Source organism: Molothrus ater, chromosome 4, assembly GCF_012460135.2.
Source record: "Molothrus ater isolate BHLD 08-10-18 breed brown headed cowbird chromosome 4, BPBGC_Mater_1.1, whole genome shotgun sequence".
NCBI classification, from domain to species: Eukaryota; Metazoa; Chordata; class Aves; order Passeriformes; family Icteridae; genus Molothrus; species Molothrus ater.
In genome coordinates this window covers 18072885-18090462 of record NC_050481.2, presented here as the reverse complement: position 1 = coordinate 18090462, position 17578 = coordinate 18072885, and the positions used below count along the sequence as shown (strand labels likewise).

The window sequence follows — 17578 nt, the reverse complement described above, 5'->3', positions numbered from 1 at the left end:
CCCCCATTTCTCTCTTAAACAGCTCCTGAAAAACCAACCAAACTAAAGGAGTGAGCGTGAGTTAGTCAGCAGTGGAAAACTGGAAGGACTGGCTCCAGAAATGTGGGTTAGTTCTTTTTCAGTGAAGTGAAGCACAGACTGGCAACTTTGCAAGAGCAGCTGTTAGATGGTAGAAGACTGAAGTCTAGTAGAGATAGTCAAACCATGATGTTTTCCTTACAGTTTGGAGATCACACATGACATTTCCATGTCAAACAAGGTTGAAAAGGATGAGGCTGATGATTATTTGCATAAGAGGAGCATGGGCTCTGCAGTCAGACAGTGAAATATAACCAAGCTTCAGATGAGTAGGACCAACCCCAGGGAGCAAGACTTGGGCAGGACTGCACACTGATACAGCCTGGACCTGCATAGACCCATCCTGACAGACCTGGGGCTTGGCAGGCAGTCTGCAGCAGTGAGCTGGAATTGGTGAGATCTGCATCACTGCAATGAGAGCTCAGAAAACCAGGCTGTTCAGAGCCACTGGCTTGGCTGGGTTTGTTTTTGCTGATGTGCCTGGTTGGAAATTGCACATCAAAAGAGATTCAGGACAACTTGTGCTCTCAACACACAGCAGTGCCATCCCATTAGTGCAGCTGAGAGCCAAATTTGTCTTCGAGAGTTTTGAGGCTCTGAAATAAACAAAATACACCCAGGTATCATTCAATGCCTAATTTCAATTTCTAATTCATCAATTTGGAACAGTAGAAATCTTCCTCTGGATAAATCTGGCCAGTATGAAGACTTTACAGAAACAAATGGAGTTCAAAGAAAGCCTTGCTGAAAATTACAGAGCTATCCACTCGGGGGTCTTCCCAGTCTGAAATGGAACAATTATCACCTTAATTAAGCCTGATCCAGTGGAAAGCATAAAGCTTTTAGTGACAGAAAAGTGGTTCCTGAAAGATGATGGCTTTTAAAAATTCTGATTATGCCAGTTTATTTCAATTCATTGTACATCAGCTTGTAAATAACCCACCAGTACAAAACAGCACAGGTTCTCGGATCCCCAGCACATTTCCTTTAATGATTAAAAGAATATTTAATAGCTAGTGCTTACTTTATTTCTTCTTTCTGACTAAACAGCACTAAACAAAATTCTTTGCAAATTACTTTTTTCCTATTTTTTTTAAATACTCTTGATCAGTGAAGGGGAAAATGGAGCAGTAACTCTGCTGCCTTTTGTTTGCCCAATACTACTTCCAAGTTGAATTCATGCATTCTTAAATGAACACAGAGCAGTTGCTCTTCTAAAGAATTAAGTGGGGAATGAGAGCAAGTAAATTACTGAGCCTGTCATTTGGATCACTGAGTCGCATCGCTGTTTTGCAGGACTTCACGTGGTCCAGAATTTTAATGTGGAATGCAATTGATTTGTATGTGTTGCTTGTGCAAAGCTGATGGCAGGGGGAAGAAACCTGCAGTGGGGACCCCAGAAGTGACAGCTGAGCCGAGGAGCTCTGCCTTGCCCAGTCTTCCCCTCCCCTCAGTAACTCATTCCTGCCCCCATGATACAGCCCCACTTCATGTAACTGAACCAAATATCATAAGGTGAGATAAAAACAAAGATGAAAAATATGTGCTTGCAAAGCTGAATTAACAAAATGTTGTGTGTGGCTGGGATGCACCCAGAAGAACAAGCAGACTAAAACCATGAAACCTGTTAGTAAGTGACATTAATTGCTGGCTTTACCTAATACTGTCAGACATCACCATCATTGCAACAAAGAACCATGGTATGATTATAACAAATAATGTTATGCTGATGTAACAGTTAATACAATTATCACCTAGGTTGTTATAAAATGGCTAGAAGCAGCACTAATTAAAAGCATCAGGATAACCCAATTCACAGCACATGCAAAGCCCATGAGATGCAGGAGTTCAGCTCCCATGCGACTGAAATCTCAAACAACCCTGAAGCCCTTTGTATTTAAAACAGCATCAGCCTACAATAATAACTTACAAGAAAAAAGACCATGTTACATCTCTGAAAAGCATTTTTCTTCATAAAACACCTAAAAAAATTCAGGTTTAGCTGGGATCACTTATTCCTCATTTTATCTTGGGACCAAGCTCTGCTCATGCTTACATGAATGCCAGAACTGTCAGAGCCTGATATGCAGGTGAGAACAAAATTCTGTGTCTTTTTTTAACTGGGTGGCCAATATAACCATGTGCCCATAGACACCAGGGTGCAGCTGCTCTTTGTCCTGACAACCAGGCACACACAATTCATTGTGATAATCCTAGGTAAGTCTTATTCCATGTGTTTACATGAGATTCAGTGACGAAGAGGGCCTTTCACTAAGGAGCCCTTCAGCTTTAAATGCATTCTTACAGAGCCCACAGCTCATGTTTTCTCCCACAACTGGAAACTCCTGGCACCTTTAGTGCTATGTAGCAATTCCACTCACTTCTGGGAATGACAAAAGGACTAATAACTCTTCTTAAACCGCGGGCACAGAAACCACCCTGCTGCAATGCAGTTGAGGCGCTCCAGGGGCTAAGTGACAGGCTATGACTAGAAAGGCCCCGTGGCTCTCACCTTGTTTAAGCTGCGCGCGGCGCTGTCCTTCCCGCCGGGAGTCAGGTTCCGGAGCTGCACGTCCAGCAGGTTGACGAGCTGCACCATGGCGGACACGGAGTAGGCGATATCCCCGGCGTACAGGTGGTTCCTGGTGTGCTCCGCCAGCTCCCGCGCGATGTTGGCGGCCATCTCCCCCGACCGCATCTGCGGGGCACAAAGCAGAGGGAAAGGTTGTTCCTGGGATTTATTTAAAAAATAGGGATATTGATCTAGTACCAACTGTGGTGGACAAAGACTCTCTAACAGTTAAAGTTAGAAAGTGTATGTTTGCTGCGACGCTGGGCAGCGTGCGGGATAGCTCCCAAATACACACCACAATTTACAGCTGATTACAGAGTCCTCTTATCTATACAAGTATTGAATACCCAAAATGCAAATACATATTCATAACTTTGGTACATCCCATTCCCTGCTGTGTATGGTAATTAGTTCAAAAGCTATTAAGCATGTGTAGTTTGTTCCTTGAAATGGGTTGGTGGTCCCTTTCATGGGGAGGGGTCCCAGAAATGAGGAAGTAAATGAAGTCTTTCTTGTTCTGACCTTTCTACCTTTTCAATGCAAATATGACAAATGAACCCTTGGTAGAACTCCCATTCCCCATCTTCAATTGGTTTCAGAACAGAGGAGGTCTACAATTGTCTTATGTTCCTAAAAGTTATTTCTCAGTTTCTATATTCTTCATTATAAACCCAGCTAACCAAACACTCTGTTGACAAGCAATCAATTATTAGTTAACTACTAACTCTTAACTTCATCAAGGCCTACCCATTTATTTTAATTAACTCCAATAAAGCTTATCTCTAACTAAAATCTTAGCTCCTCTAAAATCCCTAAATTCCTTAGTTTATGTCTCACCTGGCTGCTGGTAACAAGTCACTCCAGTGCCTTCCAACCCCACACCATTAACCAGCTCAACTCCCAAGAAGAAGAGAAGAGGAAGCAGAAGAAGAGGAAGAAGAGGAAGAGAAGAGGAAGAAGAAGGAAGAAGAAGGAAGAAGAAGGAAGAAGGAAGAAGAAGGAAGAAGAAGGAAGAAGAAGGAAGAAGAAGGAAGAAGAAGGAAGAAGAAATAAGGAATCCAGTCAACTACAGTGGCTTTAACAATTTCTTCTCACTGGGCATTCTTTTCCATGGGTTTTCCATGCTAAGGAAGGCTTTAATTAAATTGTGTCATTGGCTTACTGTGCCACTTGAAAAAAACAATGTGAGTAGCCTCTCCTATCAAGAAAAAGCAGTTTCTGATTCCAGAATTTTATGCAATGGCAAAGAGATGATTTTTGTTACAGCTTCTGCAGAGAAGAGTTCCTTGTAAAAGGAGCAAAAAACAGATGATGTAACCCAGAGAAACCAGAGCAAAAAGTTCACTATTTCCATCTTATTGATTTAATAATCAGGAGCTAATTTATCACTAGGCATCACTTGCCACACTAGCCACTGATAATGAGGCTAGTGACTCTCAGCACATGCAAAAGCATCCTAACTCTAGGGCAAAAGGCTCAAGCAGAGGTCCACTAGAAGGGAAAAGCCAGCAGGTCAGTTGGCTGAATCTTCTACTGAAAGACTTGTATCATCTTGTTGAGCCACAAAACTCACAAAAAACCTGCAGGGCAGTTCACTGTGTAATTATTTGGGAAACTCTCACTTTTTCTCTGCTTTTCCTCCTTTTCTGCTCTTTTGCTCTCCCTATCTGACACCCCTTTCCTCTACTGTGCCATGGGGATTTGGGACAGGGCAGCTGGCCCCATCTCCTTTTCATGAGCAGCCCACTACAAAAATACCACTGCAGGTTGCTGGTCTTTTATTCATTATCTACCAGTCTGTGATCTGGAATGCAAAACCATGTGGAATATGCCTGGGACAAGGAGATATTATACAGGATGACATATAAATGAAGTTCCCACTTCTCTGTCAGACTCAATGCAAACTCTGCTGTGCTTTTCATATGAATTTTCAATTGTCTTATCTACCAACAGCTAGAAATCAGATATTTCTCTTGTTCCCTCACTTTCTGGTGCTTATTATAAAAGCAAGATTCTAGGGAAAGATTATAGGCTGAGCTTCTACCTCTCTGTAAATCAATTAGCTGAGTTATAAATGAATAACTTACTTCCATCAATTTGACAGCAAAAGCCAATCTGATTTAATGAAATCTAACTCAAGATGTTCATGTGCTCGTCTTCAGGGAATTAACGCATATGATGATACAGAGAAGATAAATAAAGAAGATAATGTGTTGTTCTTCCCATTAGAGCAATGATAAGATATATTCAAAAACTGAATTATTTCTTTCTTGTTACACTGAAGACTAACGCCATAGAAACCAGATCCTATTCTTACAGCTGCTTGCTCTCCTAAGCAGCTGAAGGAAGCCACACATCAGCACAGAGGCTGAATTTTGACCTCTGCTGTTGGCTCTCAGAACTTCAAAGAACGACTGCATCAAATCCCTTTACATAAAGAAATCAATTTCAGCATTTTCCTGCAGTTCATTGCTGAAGCTTAACATGTATCATGATACATTGTTTGTGTAAGCTCTGCAGAAAACTGTGGGAATTCAAGATATTTTTTACAAATACACCACAGTAAAACCAAAAACCCCACTACCCAATATTTGATGTTCACATTTTCCCTTGGACCACACACCTATGCAAATTGGCACACTCAGAGAAAATGCAGCTCAGCTGCTACAAAGGCAAACAAAAGAGTTTTCTTTCCCTGCAGGCTGCTGCTGTTCCTATCTGTCTGCAAAAGTGATTAAAAGCTGGTCACTAATTAACCCTTTTCCTTTTCTCTTGGACTCACCCTAAAAACTGTAAATTTGAGGAATTATACTGCGGCCAAATAAACACAAAAAATAGGCAGCAATGGAAGAAACACCCGAGAAAAAGGCAGGCTAAAGCTCGGAGTCTGTGAACTCCTGGGACATAGAAGTATTTACCCAAAGTTATCTTACAGACCCAGGTTTCCTGAGAACACATATGGGCCATTCTTCTGGGAAAATGCTTTTGGCTGGCAGGTATTGAAACTACATCCTAGTGCTGACGATTCCGCACCTACACATGGTCACACAGAACGTGCAGCTACAAGTCACTACAGCAGTGCTGAGACACACTCTGGCATGAGAGGGATGTCTAGAATGATGGCTGTGTGACACATTAATCCTGATTTCCCCAATTCTTTTGAGCTTTTTTCACTGAAATTGGAGTGTCTCCTATGCAGTGCTGTCAAATCCAACTTCTCTTATGAGTCCCAAATGGACTGAATATTCCAGATAAGTATCTGGTCTCTTACAACAACAGGACTGAATCCTTTCCCTTTTTTTTTTCTTGGTTAATTCTACGTAATGTTCAGCAAAGCTTACTGCTACCCAAGAGGATGCATTACTAACTTACTTCCTTCCTATAAATTACTTTCTCCACATCTTTCTCTTAATTATTGCCGCATGAAAGATGAGCTCTTTATGCTATTTCTTCCAAAACATGTAATACTCTTTAACCCAAACACTGACATAGTTACATATGAATACAGGAACAACCCCTGGAGGATCTCCATGGCTCAAACCAATATTGCAGAGGCAAGTAAGAAGTAGAGAAAATGTGTAAGTATCTGACCTTTCTACTGTGTGGCTTGAGAACAATAAAGGGAATTAAAAATAATACATCTCTCCCTGATATGAGACTACTTTTTAGCATTTTCTACCCTGATTAGGAAAAAATTAAATGTAAAACCTAAATAGGATTCTGGGATAAAAGAAAACATTCTGCTCAAACCAACTTTGAAACCAAATTTTTTGTTTCTGTGTTTTTTTGGCCTATTTCTTCTTACCTTTTACTAACAGATTAAAAGCAGTCTCAGAATGCTAATTTAAAGGTGTGAAAACATGTTTCTTGCCAATAATGCCAACATACAAAACACAGTTATACCGGTCTGCCAAAAAAATTGTTCCCCTCTTCCATTTGGGAGGACAGGATTCAGGCCAGATTTACAAATGATCATTGGCACACCTGAAATCCCTCTGTTTAACACTCTGCTAACATTTTCCAAGTTTGTGCCACTATCTTGCATCTTTTTATGAGTGAAAGGACTCTGAAATAATAGTTTTTGGAGAAGACATATTCTCCTGCCTGTTTCATATATGCCAACAAACAGAAGTGGAGAGTTTTGTCTGGAAAGATAAATAATGACTCTCTTGCAGCAGTGCTTGCTGTTTCAGCCCTACTTTTCTCAGAAGAAACTCAATTGCAGAAGAGGACAATAGAATAAAAATGAGAGAAATTGCAAGAAGATAAGTATTTAGGGAGGAAAATTCAGATGAAATAAGAAATATGCTGAGAAGTGAGCAAATTAACTAAAACACCAATAGTTATAAAGGCAAAAGTATTTTCCTGCAGACTTCTGAAGAGGTAAACTGATATAAAAAATAAAAAGATGGCATAAAAGACTGAACTAGGATTTTTAAAAACAGTAACATACAGTTGGACTGGTCAGCTGGAAAGACCACGAAGCTGATGTTTTTTTCTGGAGGAACAAACATCTGACAGGTTTCCCCAGGCACCATTAGCTCCCAGCAATCAGGTAGCAAGCCTGTAAGAGGGACTGTGGGCTAACTTCTGACACTGCAAAGCGTGGCATTTCATGGCATTTTTCCTTCCCTAGCAGGAATTTCAATATATGTGTGTGCATTCACAGTAAAGAGTCAGAGCATATCTACCATCCTTTCTTTTTTTATTTCTGAATCACAGAATCACTTAGGTTGGAAAAAAAACCTCTACAATTACCAAGTCCAACCTAAGACCAAACACCAAAATGTCAGCTAGACCATGGCACTGAGTACCACATCCAGCCTTTCCTTAAACACCTCCAGACACAGTGACTCCACCAACTCCCTGGGCAGCCCAGTCCAGAGCCTAATCATCCTATCTATGAAGAAATGCCTCCTGATGCAAAAACCTAAACCTCCCCTGGCACAGTTTGCGTCCTCTTTTCCTTTTGCCAGCTGTCTGGGAGAAGAGACAATGCTCTCCATAGAGAACAGCAGACCTAGAGAACACTGAAAAAGTGGCTATGAAACCATGGTATTCAACCAACTTAAACTGCATTTAATGACCCTTTAATAAGCCACCCTTTGTGGCATCTGCTCCATCCAATTCGTGGTGGTGCTCTGAAAACAGACTGCCAAAAGCAACTTGGATGGAGGATTTCACTGTGCTGTCATCAGGACTGCAACTGCACCCTCAGACCTGGACACGACAATGTGGGGATGTCCTCCACAAAACCTCACTCTCCCTGTAACACACACCCAAGCAGATCTACAAGACCTCAGGAAGGTGCTACAAATCCTAAGGTTCACCTGCTCTTTGGGAGAACATGATCCAGGCCACTCAGGAGGGCATGGGTGGCATGTGCTTTAGATTTACAGATTGACGCTTTCTGCGCATTCATGAAGGGCACAAATTTTTCTGTTCTGCTACAAAAGAAGCCTCCTCTCTTCCAGAGGTTTGAAGCTGAGCATAGCAGTGGCTGTCCTCCCAGGCAGCACCCACAGCTGAAAGCTGCAGCAAGGAAGAGAAATCTCCAGGCAAGTCACACGCTACACTAAGGATGGCACTGATAAAAGCAAGAAGAAAAACAAACAGGCTGAGACTGAACGTGTGACCTCATGATCAGGATGATGCAATGTATCCAAAGCTGACCTTTTTGCTTCCTGTTGCTGCTTGACTCTAGAAATAAGCCGGGTAGCAGTGCATAATTCAATCGCACTGGCAAGTTCATTCTCCCGCTCCGAGGGCATGGTAGGCACCAACAATAAAGTTAAAGTAAATGTCAGGAGGCCAATGAATTGCTGAGGAGAACATTTGTTCTGATCTTCCATCAAGCACAATAACTCTAATGGAAGCTAGGAAACGGCTGTAAAACCTAATACCATGATGCAAGCAGGCAAACACCCAATCTACAGTCTGAGCACAGCAGGAGAAGGAGAAGTAAGTAATCTTTCTTACTTCACTACACAGATATGAAAGCAAGCACAGCATTTCCCTACCATCCTTTCTGGCTTGGCTGAAATCCCTCCAGGGGACCCATCCCATTCTTCCTGAGCAGTTTGGATCCTGCAGATGTCAGATTTTTGGGAGACAAAGCAGACTAGGAATGAAGACACACTGAGCAGGTATGAACCCTGGCTGATATAGAAGTATTTTTACCCATTTTGTCAGCTGTGGTGCAGCTGCAGTGGGCTGAGACCAGGAGAGCTGGGGATGCAGGAGAGCTGAGCTGCAGGGTGTAACCAGCCCTGTCCTCACAGCACAGCTGGCTTACTGCTCCCTCTAGCTGTCCCCTGAGCAGAAGGAAGAGAAGCTGGTTTGACTTAAAGGCAGAAGGCTCCATTTTCATCTTCAGAGAGGTGCTGGAGCAAATCTGCAAGCTTTGGGAAGCATCCCATTCACAGCAGGGATGTTAGAAACCAGTGCTTGATTTATGGATGAATCAAGTCTCCACCTTTAAGTGCAGTGATGATTTTCAAGCCTCTTGCTTGGGCAGGGAAACCAAATGGCTATTGGTTATTTCAAATGTAATTTAAAACTGTATTTACTGTCAGGATCCTACTGAATCTTAAAGGCAGGACGTACCCATGTGCCAAAAGTTGAGCTGGTGGGGAATAAGACCGACTTTGGCTAGAATGAGAAAAATAAATAAGGAGAGCTTATGGCCTCTGGAGAAAGGACAGGTAACAAAGAAGGACTACAAGCACGTTATGAGGTTATACAGGAAGAAAATTAGCAGGGCTAAAGCTCAACTAGAACTTTGCCTGTCTGCTGCCATAAAAGACAATAAAAAAATGGATATGAGGGAAATATAGTGACAAAGAATGAGGAAATGGTTGAGGTGGTAGTTAATGCTTCTTTTGCTCAGTCTTTAACAGCAAGACCAGGGTACCCAGGTTGTCCTCAGGGTACCCAGCACCCAGAGCTGGAAGACAGGGATGGGGAGCAGAAGAAAACCCCCACAATCCAGGAAAAAAATGGTCAGTGACCTGATAAACCATTTACACATCCACAGGTCTATGGGGCTGGATGAGATCCACCCAAGGGTACTGAGAGAACTGGCAGAAGAGCTTACTGAGCCACTTTCCATCATTTATCAGCACCCCTGGCTAACTGGGGGTACCCCAGCGGAGTGGAAGTTGAAAATGTGATGCAATATCATGGAGCAGATCATGCTGAGTGCCCTCACAGGGCATGTGCAGGATCTGGACAGGCTGGATCGATGGGCCAAGGCCAATGGTATGAGGTTCAATAAGGCCAAGTGCAGGTCCTGCCCTTGGGTCACAACAACCCCATGTAGCACAACAGGCTGGGGAAGGGTAACTGGAAAGCTGCCCAGCAGAAAACAAGAGCCAGCTGTGTGCCCAGGTGGCCAAGAAGGCCAATGGCATCCTGGCCTGTTTCAGAAACAGCGTGGCCATCAGGAGCAGGGCAGTGATTGTCCCCCTGTAGTGGGCACTGGTGAGGCCACACCCAGAGTGCTGTGTCCAGTTCTGGGCCTCTCACTACAAGTAGGACATTGAGGTGCTGGAGGAAGTCCAGAGAAGGGCAACAGAGCTGGGGAAAGGTCTGGAGCACAAAGCTTATGAGAAGCTGCTCAGGCAGCTGAGGTGAGGGTATTTAGCCTGGAGAAAAGGAGGCTCAGGGGACCTTATCCCTCTTTACAACTGCTTGAAAGGAGGTTGCAGCAAGGTGGGTGCCAGTCTCTTCTCTTGGTAAGAAATGATAGGACAAGACAAAACCACCTGAGGTTGCACCAGGGAAAGTTTATATTGGATATTAGGAAAAATTTCTTCACAGAGAGTGGTCAAGCATTGGAACAGACTGCCTAGGGAAGCAGCTGAGTCACTATTCCTGGAGGGATTTAAAAGATATGTAGACATGGCACTTAGGGACATGGATTAGTGGTGGATGTGGCAGTGCTGGGTGAATGGTTGGACCCAATAACCTTAGAGGTCTTTTCCAATATAAATACTTCAATGATTGCAACCCCAACACATACCCCTAGGCGAGCCTTGCAAGGCTTTCCCCTCAAAAGTCACTCCTGAAAAGTCTTGATGTTTTGTAACAGCTGTCATTGAGGCTGGGTCATATATCTCAAGATCCCAATGAACTCCCACTCAGGCAAAAAACTTAGATCCAGGGTCATCTCATAGATTCCCCAAGTCCTTTCTACTGACTGGAAGAACGTTTTTAATGCTGAACATAACTAAATTTCTTCAGAAAGAAAAAAAAAAAAATCTAGTCCCAGTTGTAACCTGCTGGGCATTTCTCAAAACTTGCCTTGTTCAATTTTAGCCTGCTTTGAAAGCACGTAACAAATTAAATGGGGCCCATTTGTTACGTAAATGATAGCTAGGGTTTCAAATAAAATAAGCCTAACCTTGATGGAGATTTCATCAGTGCAGGCTATTATTTCCCTCTGCTAATGGCTAACGGCCTAGTCATCTTCACCAAGCAGCAAGAAGTCTCCCAGCTGCCTGGGTGAATTATGGCTGGAGTAAGTAATATTAACCCCTCCAGGGTAAGTACATAGGTCATAAAACAAGAGCTGCACACAGCTGCTAATGCCAGCAAAGGCAGCCTGTGCTCATCAGCTCGCTGGGTGTACGGCAAGAGAGGGACAGAAGGACCATGGGCTTTGTAGTGGCTGTGCCATATCACAGCAGTCCCACATTAATTGATGTTTTCCTTTGTGGAGGGATGGGTGTAAGCACAGATGAAGCAAGATAGGAATAACCAGTGATAGCAATTTACAGATTATTAGGTCTCAGTTTAGATGGGGGGCAGAGAGGAGAATGTCCAAGAGTCTCGTCTGGGGGTGACCCCATCCCACTGACCAGTGGCTCTTTGGGAGTTCTGTGTCACTACTGTGCAGCAAGTAGTGACACAGAACTTACAAGGCCAAGACTTGCTCACTCTGGCTAAAGGAGTGAATAAATCCCCACGAATTGCCGTAATAAAGATTCAGCCCACAGACTCCGTGGCGTAAACACACATCTGGTCTCTGTTTGTAATGAAATCAGCTGAAAGCACCATTGTGCATTAATAACAAAAATGCTCAACATATTGCTACCAAATAAGCTCTGCTTGTCTTGAACTTCTATTGTCACATGTTAATGCACTTTTAACACTGATAAATGATGAAGTGCTAGAAAACATTCATCAAGGGACTTAAAAGTCGAAAGATAAGCATTACTGCAGCATTGTTTTCTATTCCACCAGTTCTTTTATAATTTGGGCAGAAGTTAAAAAAAGAAAGTCAGGGGCACAAAACAAACATTTCACACTGAGCCTGCCTTTCTTTGGTAAAGATTTCTTAACTATGGGGTTTATCCTGTGCTTGCGTGACATGAAATAATCCTTGAGGATGCATGAAAGGGCCGCTTCCTTTTTCAACAACTCAGTACTTTCCATATGTCCACCCACCTCCTCCTCCCTCTTCTTGCCACGAACAAGAAATGTCATTCATTCTAGTTTAATTCCACTCTTTAGTCCTTCTTCTTTGCCTTCCCTTACCCTCTCTGCCTTAATTTCCATGAGACACTTGCTTTCTCCTTGAAATTCTTGGCTACTCTGCATGGTTCGTGCTTTATGTGTGACTGTTGATCCTTTTGGGTTCTTTGTATGAGAAAACCAGAGAGCTGAGCAAACTCACTGTGCAGACTCAGAGTGGTCAACACATGGGAAGGGTTTTACCTTTTGAGTGATGTGGTTGATCCAGGGTGAAGAGCAGTTGCTAAGATCAGGTCCTTGGGGCTCCCAGATACCGTCAGGCGCGAGACACCGGAAAGTTGCAACACCTGTAATAGGAAAGTTGCTGTGCTCAGTGTGACTCGTTGCATTTTTGCCCCTAGAACCCCATGTCAAAGGCTTCTGGGTGCTTATTAGTAGTGCTCAGGTCTTGACTAGCAGACTTCTGAGTCATTTCAGTGTCCCTAGTCTCTCCTCTCCTCCTTAAAGTACCAACTTGGTCCTTTAAGGGCCCTAAGACATAAAAGACCCACGATGTTGTGCAGGAATATTATTTCCGATTTGGCAAACAGCAGTTACAGACAGAGGACATGCAGGAGAGCTGCCAGCTACTAAGAAATCAGAAGTCGATCTCAAACACCGAGCCAGCACCTTGAGTGGACTGCCTCACCACTGGTGATTTGGGATCAGACCCTGTGCCTCATCTTCCTTGCTGCTTTATGAAGATTTTATGGCTCTGAATCATCATTACAACATTTGGGTGGTAACACGCAAAAGTTTGAATGCTACAGACGCCAAGATATAATGGCTGGGGTTTACTGTTAGCCCCCAGCTGTCAAGAGGGACTTTGGAGAAGAGTTTTGTTTGGAAAGTGCTGCCCAATCCCTGCTGGAAAAGACAGCAAAATGTCTCAGACCCTTTCAGACAAAGAGAAGTGCATCACTGCTAATGTATCACAGCTTTTAACAAGTTGCGTGAATCACTGAAATGGGAGATGGGAAAGGCTTATTGGCCATCCCCTATGCATAAGTTGGGCTGTTATCTTTTCCTTAGTTATTTTCATCCTGTCCTTAGCTCTTGTGCTTAGAAAGGACTCCCTGCATCCAGCCTTCGTTTTCCATCTTCTTTTCCTTTTTACAGTTTTGGTTCAGAATATCCTTTCCCCTCTCTGGGAATCACATCATACTTTTGGCATTAATTTTACCAAGCAGGGCTGGGAAAGACAGCAAAAATGTTCTCTACCTATTCTCACCCGTGATGCCTTTCCATGCTCCTCATACTTTAACACGTATTTTATTAGTCTGTCCTCACCAAATTCCAGACTGAGTCAGTACTCATATACACAGGTGTGAATGACTCTCCAGGAGAAGAGAACTTTTGGGGCTGGACACCAAGGCTAGCATGAAAAATAACTATTTTTAGAAAACTGCATTTGTTAAACCACAGCAAACTGAACCGTATGCCAAAACCCATTCTTAATGTGATTATGTTTCAAATTGAACAGAAAATTTCCAAAAGCAACATTTTTCAAGAAAACAATTGTGGGAAAAGCAGAAAAAAGGAGCAAAATCCAATAAGCAATAAACCATTTTGAAAGATTTGGCTTTGTTTCCCCGCCCCCACTTTCCCAGCTGATCATACTGGATGTTGGCTGCAGTTTAAAAAAATCACTCACACTCGTTCAGGACCTTCAAAGTACAAGTTTTGTTGATTTCCTCCCCTGTCCCCTTTCTCAGCAAAACAAGCAAAGAATTAGCTACCAACACATCAGTCAGTGAGCCCAGGGGCTACAAATACAGGCAAAACCAGGTAAAGCGCATCATATACAACTTCTGGAAGCAGAGGCTCTTCCAGCACATTCCCAAAGGGTTTTTAGTACTGGTTGCACAGTATTAAGTGACAAAGTGTTATGGAAAGTGAAGACAGCCTGCTGTGTTCTCCCATCCCCTGACTCACCTATGGAGCCCAAGGGACAGGGCTGCTTTGCCAGCTGGCCCTGCCGAGTCCGGGACCACATGATGTCGCGGGCTTCCATGGGGTCGCAGCTCTCTGCCCCGGATGGTGGCAGCTGGGAGGAGGCAGGTGGCAGGTGTGTGGTCATTTCATCAGGGACATCAGCCATGGGGGACGGCGTGCTGGTGCTCCTGTTCCTCCTGCCCGAGGCGGACGTGGTGGTGGTGCGGCCCGTGGTGCTGGTGGCCACGCGCGGCGTGGTGCTGGCAGCGGTGCTCCCTGGGCCCAGAGCCCCCGATGTGGATACTCCTGAAACCAAGGCAGAGCTATTAGAAAGAGGAAGGGATCCTCAAGCCTAGGTCCTCTGATGACTGCAGGGCCCTGCAGGGTGTAACTGGAGCTACAACTAAGGCAAGGCTTTCTGCACAAGCCACCTTTGAGAGAGAAGCTGGAGCAAACAGTGAGAGAAGCACACAGGGGGGTAATGATCACTGGAGCACAACTGATTTTCCAAAAGCACCAGCATCGATGAAAATAAAGCAGCACTTTATGCCCTCACCATTTTTCTTCTTGGCATTTTAATGCAAAAATCTTATTTCCCATCTTTTAGGGAACACCTAGCAGAGAAATGCTTTCAATTGTTAAGTGTTGCTGAAGACCCGGCTGGTTTGGACAGAAAAACGTTTTCCATAGAGCAATTAAAAAAAAAAAAAAAAAGCAACAAAAACCAACAAAACCCAAAACCAAACCACAAATCTATTCCCAAAATCAAAAGTGCACAGAGGGATGAACACAAGGCTGCACTCTGGAGCAAGCCATCAATTTTCTCTGAGGTTTGTGCTTTGCTGCACCATCCCAAGAGCAATGCCTGGCCCCTTGATCTGGAAGCCACGTGACACAAGCAGAAAAGCACGTCAGCCCAGCCAGATCCTCAAGACTTTAATGCTCAGTGGGCTAATTCATTGAAAACCTGCAATGAGCAGTCAAGCAGCAAGAGGTGGGGAGCCTGCTTTAGAAGTGCATTAACCCTCTGTACATCCTGCAATAGCTGCACCAAGTACTGAGTGTGTGGGGAATACTGAGGGATGCCCACCTTACAACTACCTTATTTAACCTCCTGTTTAGACCAAGGTGCTTGCACAGACTGGAGCTTCACAGGATCTGTCTATGGCTTGGCCTGAAATATCAGGTGGGGGAACTGAAGCAGGCTGCCCCCAACTGCTCCCCCATCACGCCTGTCATGTCACACACAGCTCATGGAAAAGTTTGCTTCTCCCATCTCCTTTACCTCTCTCAAAGATAAGCACCGTCCAGCTTCTCTCAGCATAAAACTTTTACTCCAGTTCAGTGCCAGATATTCACAACTGCCCCCTCAATCCCTGCCTGAGAAAATTTTGGGGCTGACTGTGAAATGCAGGTAAGGAAGCAATATAAAAAGGCTTGTTTTGATCCATTCTCACTCAAATTTCCATGCTGTAACACCTCACTACCATCCCACCTCTTTCAGGATCCAAAAAGGCTTCAGTCACTGCTGCTCCATGTCCAGCAACATGAAATGGAGTTTTTACACTAATTCACCTGAGCACCAGGACACTAATCTGAAAACAGGTCTCCAACACTCAGTGATCAGATTTTCCAGCCTTGTCCTGCCACCTCCCTTTCACCGTGAACCCCGAGTTTAAATGAATTCTGAAAAATACAATACAAAAAACATGCAGATCCTGCATGTTTCTGCAAGATCTTTTCTCTCAGATTTCTTCCAGTTTCTGCTCAAAGCTGCACTAGGTCACCAAGCAATGATTTCCCTCTGATGTTACAGGGAGGACTAAAATTTGTAGAGAACTTCAGCAAACATTACACTTTTACTGCAGCAGGACTTAATACAAGTATGTTTTATTTCTTCATAATATAGATTAGCCTGGTAGATAGCAACCTGTAAAATTTTTCCCATTTACTCTTACAATAACAAGTTATTTTCCTTCTGCAAAATTACCTATGCCATGCACAAAGGAACTGAGTAGATACAGTGGATGGAGTTTCAAAGTCAAAGCTAGCAAACCCTGTTTAAAATTATTCTTATAGTCATGTGTGAGCATATAGAAACATACACTGAGCACCCTGGAGCTCCCCTTGATCCACACGCAGGAGATCTGCATTTTTAAGCCTAGTTTTCATTGAAAATCATTGAATATCCCACGGCATGCTGTTTTTGGAATAGCTCTGGCAAGTTTACTGTAGCAGATAGGCACAAGGGATTTAATGGCATTTTCTTTCAGCCATAAAAAAATGAGCTGTTTTATCTTTCATAAACCCCCTGGCACCAGTGTCAAAATCTCTTTGAGGGCTTGTTCTTCCAACTTTTTTCTTGTTCCACTGGGCTTTCTTGCTGCTTTTGAAAATAAACACATCCGCCATTTACATAGGACAAGTTGTAAGACGACATGAAAGAGTTGCCTCCGAGCTGCCTACCGGAGTGAGACGGATGGGATACCACTGAGCTGAGTTCAAAGGTTTGATTATTCAAAGAGTCAATTTGGTAATGAGCTCCAGCAATCATGATCACCATGCTAACACCACCCAGTTTTTCACCAGGAAGCACCACTTGCCAATTTTGCTCACACAACCGTGTGCTTCAAAAACCAAGTTAATTGGTAAGAAGGTAAAGAACAGGGGATCGGGATAATTTACATATAAATGATTCTCAAATCCAAGCAAAACCATGAAGAGACTGCAACCTGTGTAAAAGCACCTAAATCCTGCAGCACAGAACAGAGATCAAACCTCCAGATTAACTCAGGCTGCCAATAAACTGTGAATTTTTAACCTGGGGGAAAGCAGCACTGCAGCACTGCTTCAGCAGAGGGATTCTTCAGACAATATTTCACAACACAATTTTTGCTCCAGGACAAGCACCTTTAAAAACCACCAATACTACTACTATAATGTTGTATAATTAGTTTATATATTTCTAGTATATATATAGTTTATATAATATAGTTTATATATTTCTAGTAAAACTAGAAATGTATAAACTTAATTACTTTATTTCCCTGTTTGTTTTTACCATGCATTGCCATATCAAGACCTTAAAGTTTTTGGATAAGACTCAGTTTTTATTCGTTACAAATCCAAGACTGCTGACTTCGATTCCATGAAGCAGAGCACTGGGATAGGAATTTTCAGTGCTCCCAAGAAAGCAATTTATGGCTGTGGAAACATTTCTTCCCCTGAAACACCCCAAAGTGATACTTCACTTTTTTCTTCCCTGCTCTATCTAGAGAGCTGGCAGTAATAGCAGAGGACTAAGTTTTGCCATCATTCAGATTAAAGCTGCAGTCATAAAAAAAACAAACCCCAAAACATTTCCAGCGTCCACAAGGGAGCCAATTGCAACTCCCAGACGAGCCTCTCTCTACTCAGGGCACATTTCACTAGAAAGAAAATAGGAATTTTTATGTTTTTCCCTTCTCTCTCTTATTT

At 43.2% G+C, this 17578-nt stretch overlaps 1 protein-coding gene across 15 annotated transcripts in view; it reads right to left on the bottom strand.

Annotated features, from left to right (window-relative positions):
• Positions 1 to 17578, bottom strand: part of ADGRL3 (adhesion G protein-coupled receptor L3) — a 494343-nt gene that overhangs the window by 91170 nt on the left and 385595 nt on the right. For all 15 annotated transcript variants that reach the window (XM_036381490.2, XM_054514770.1, XM_036381492.1 and 12 more), the window contains 3 exons: positions 14102 to 14407; positions 12371 to 12474; positions 2591 to 2776 (listed from right to left, as the gene is read on the bottom strand). In XM_036381490.2, the coding sequence (XP_036237383.1) occupies positions 2591 to 2776; positions 12371 to 12474; positions 14102 to 14407 (596 nt within the window). The remainder of the gene's footprint in view (positions 1 to 2590; positions 2777 to 12370; positions 12475 to 14101; positions 14408 to 17578) is intronic.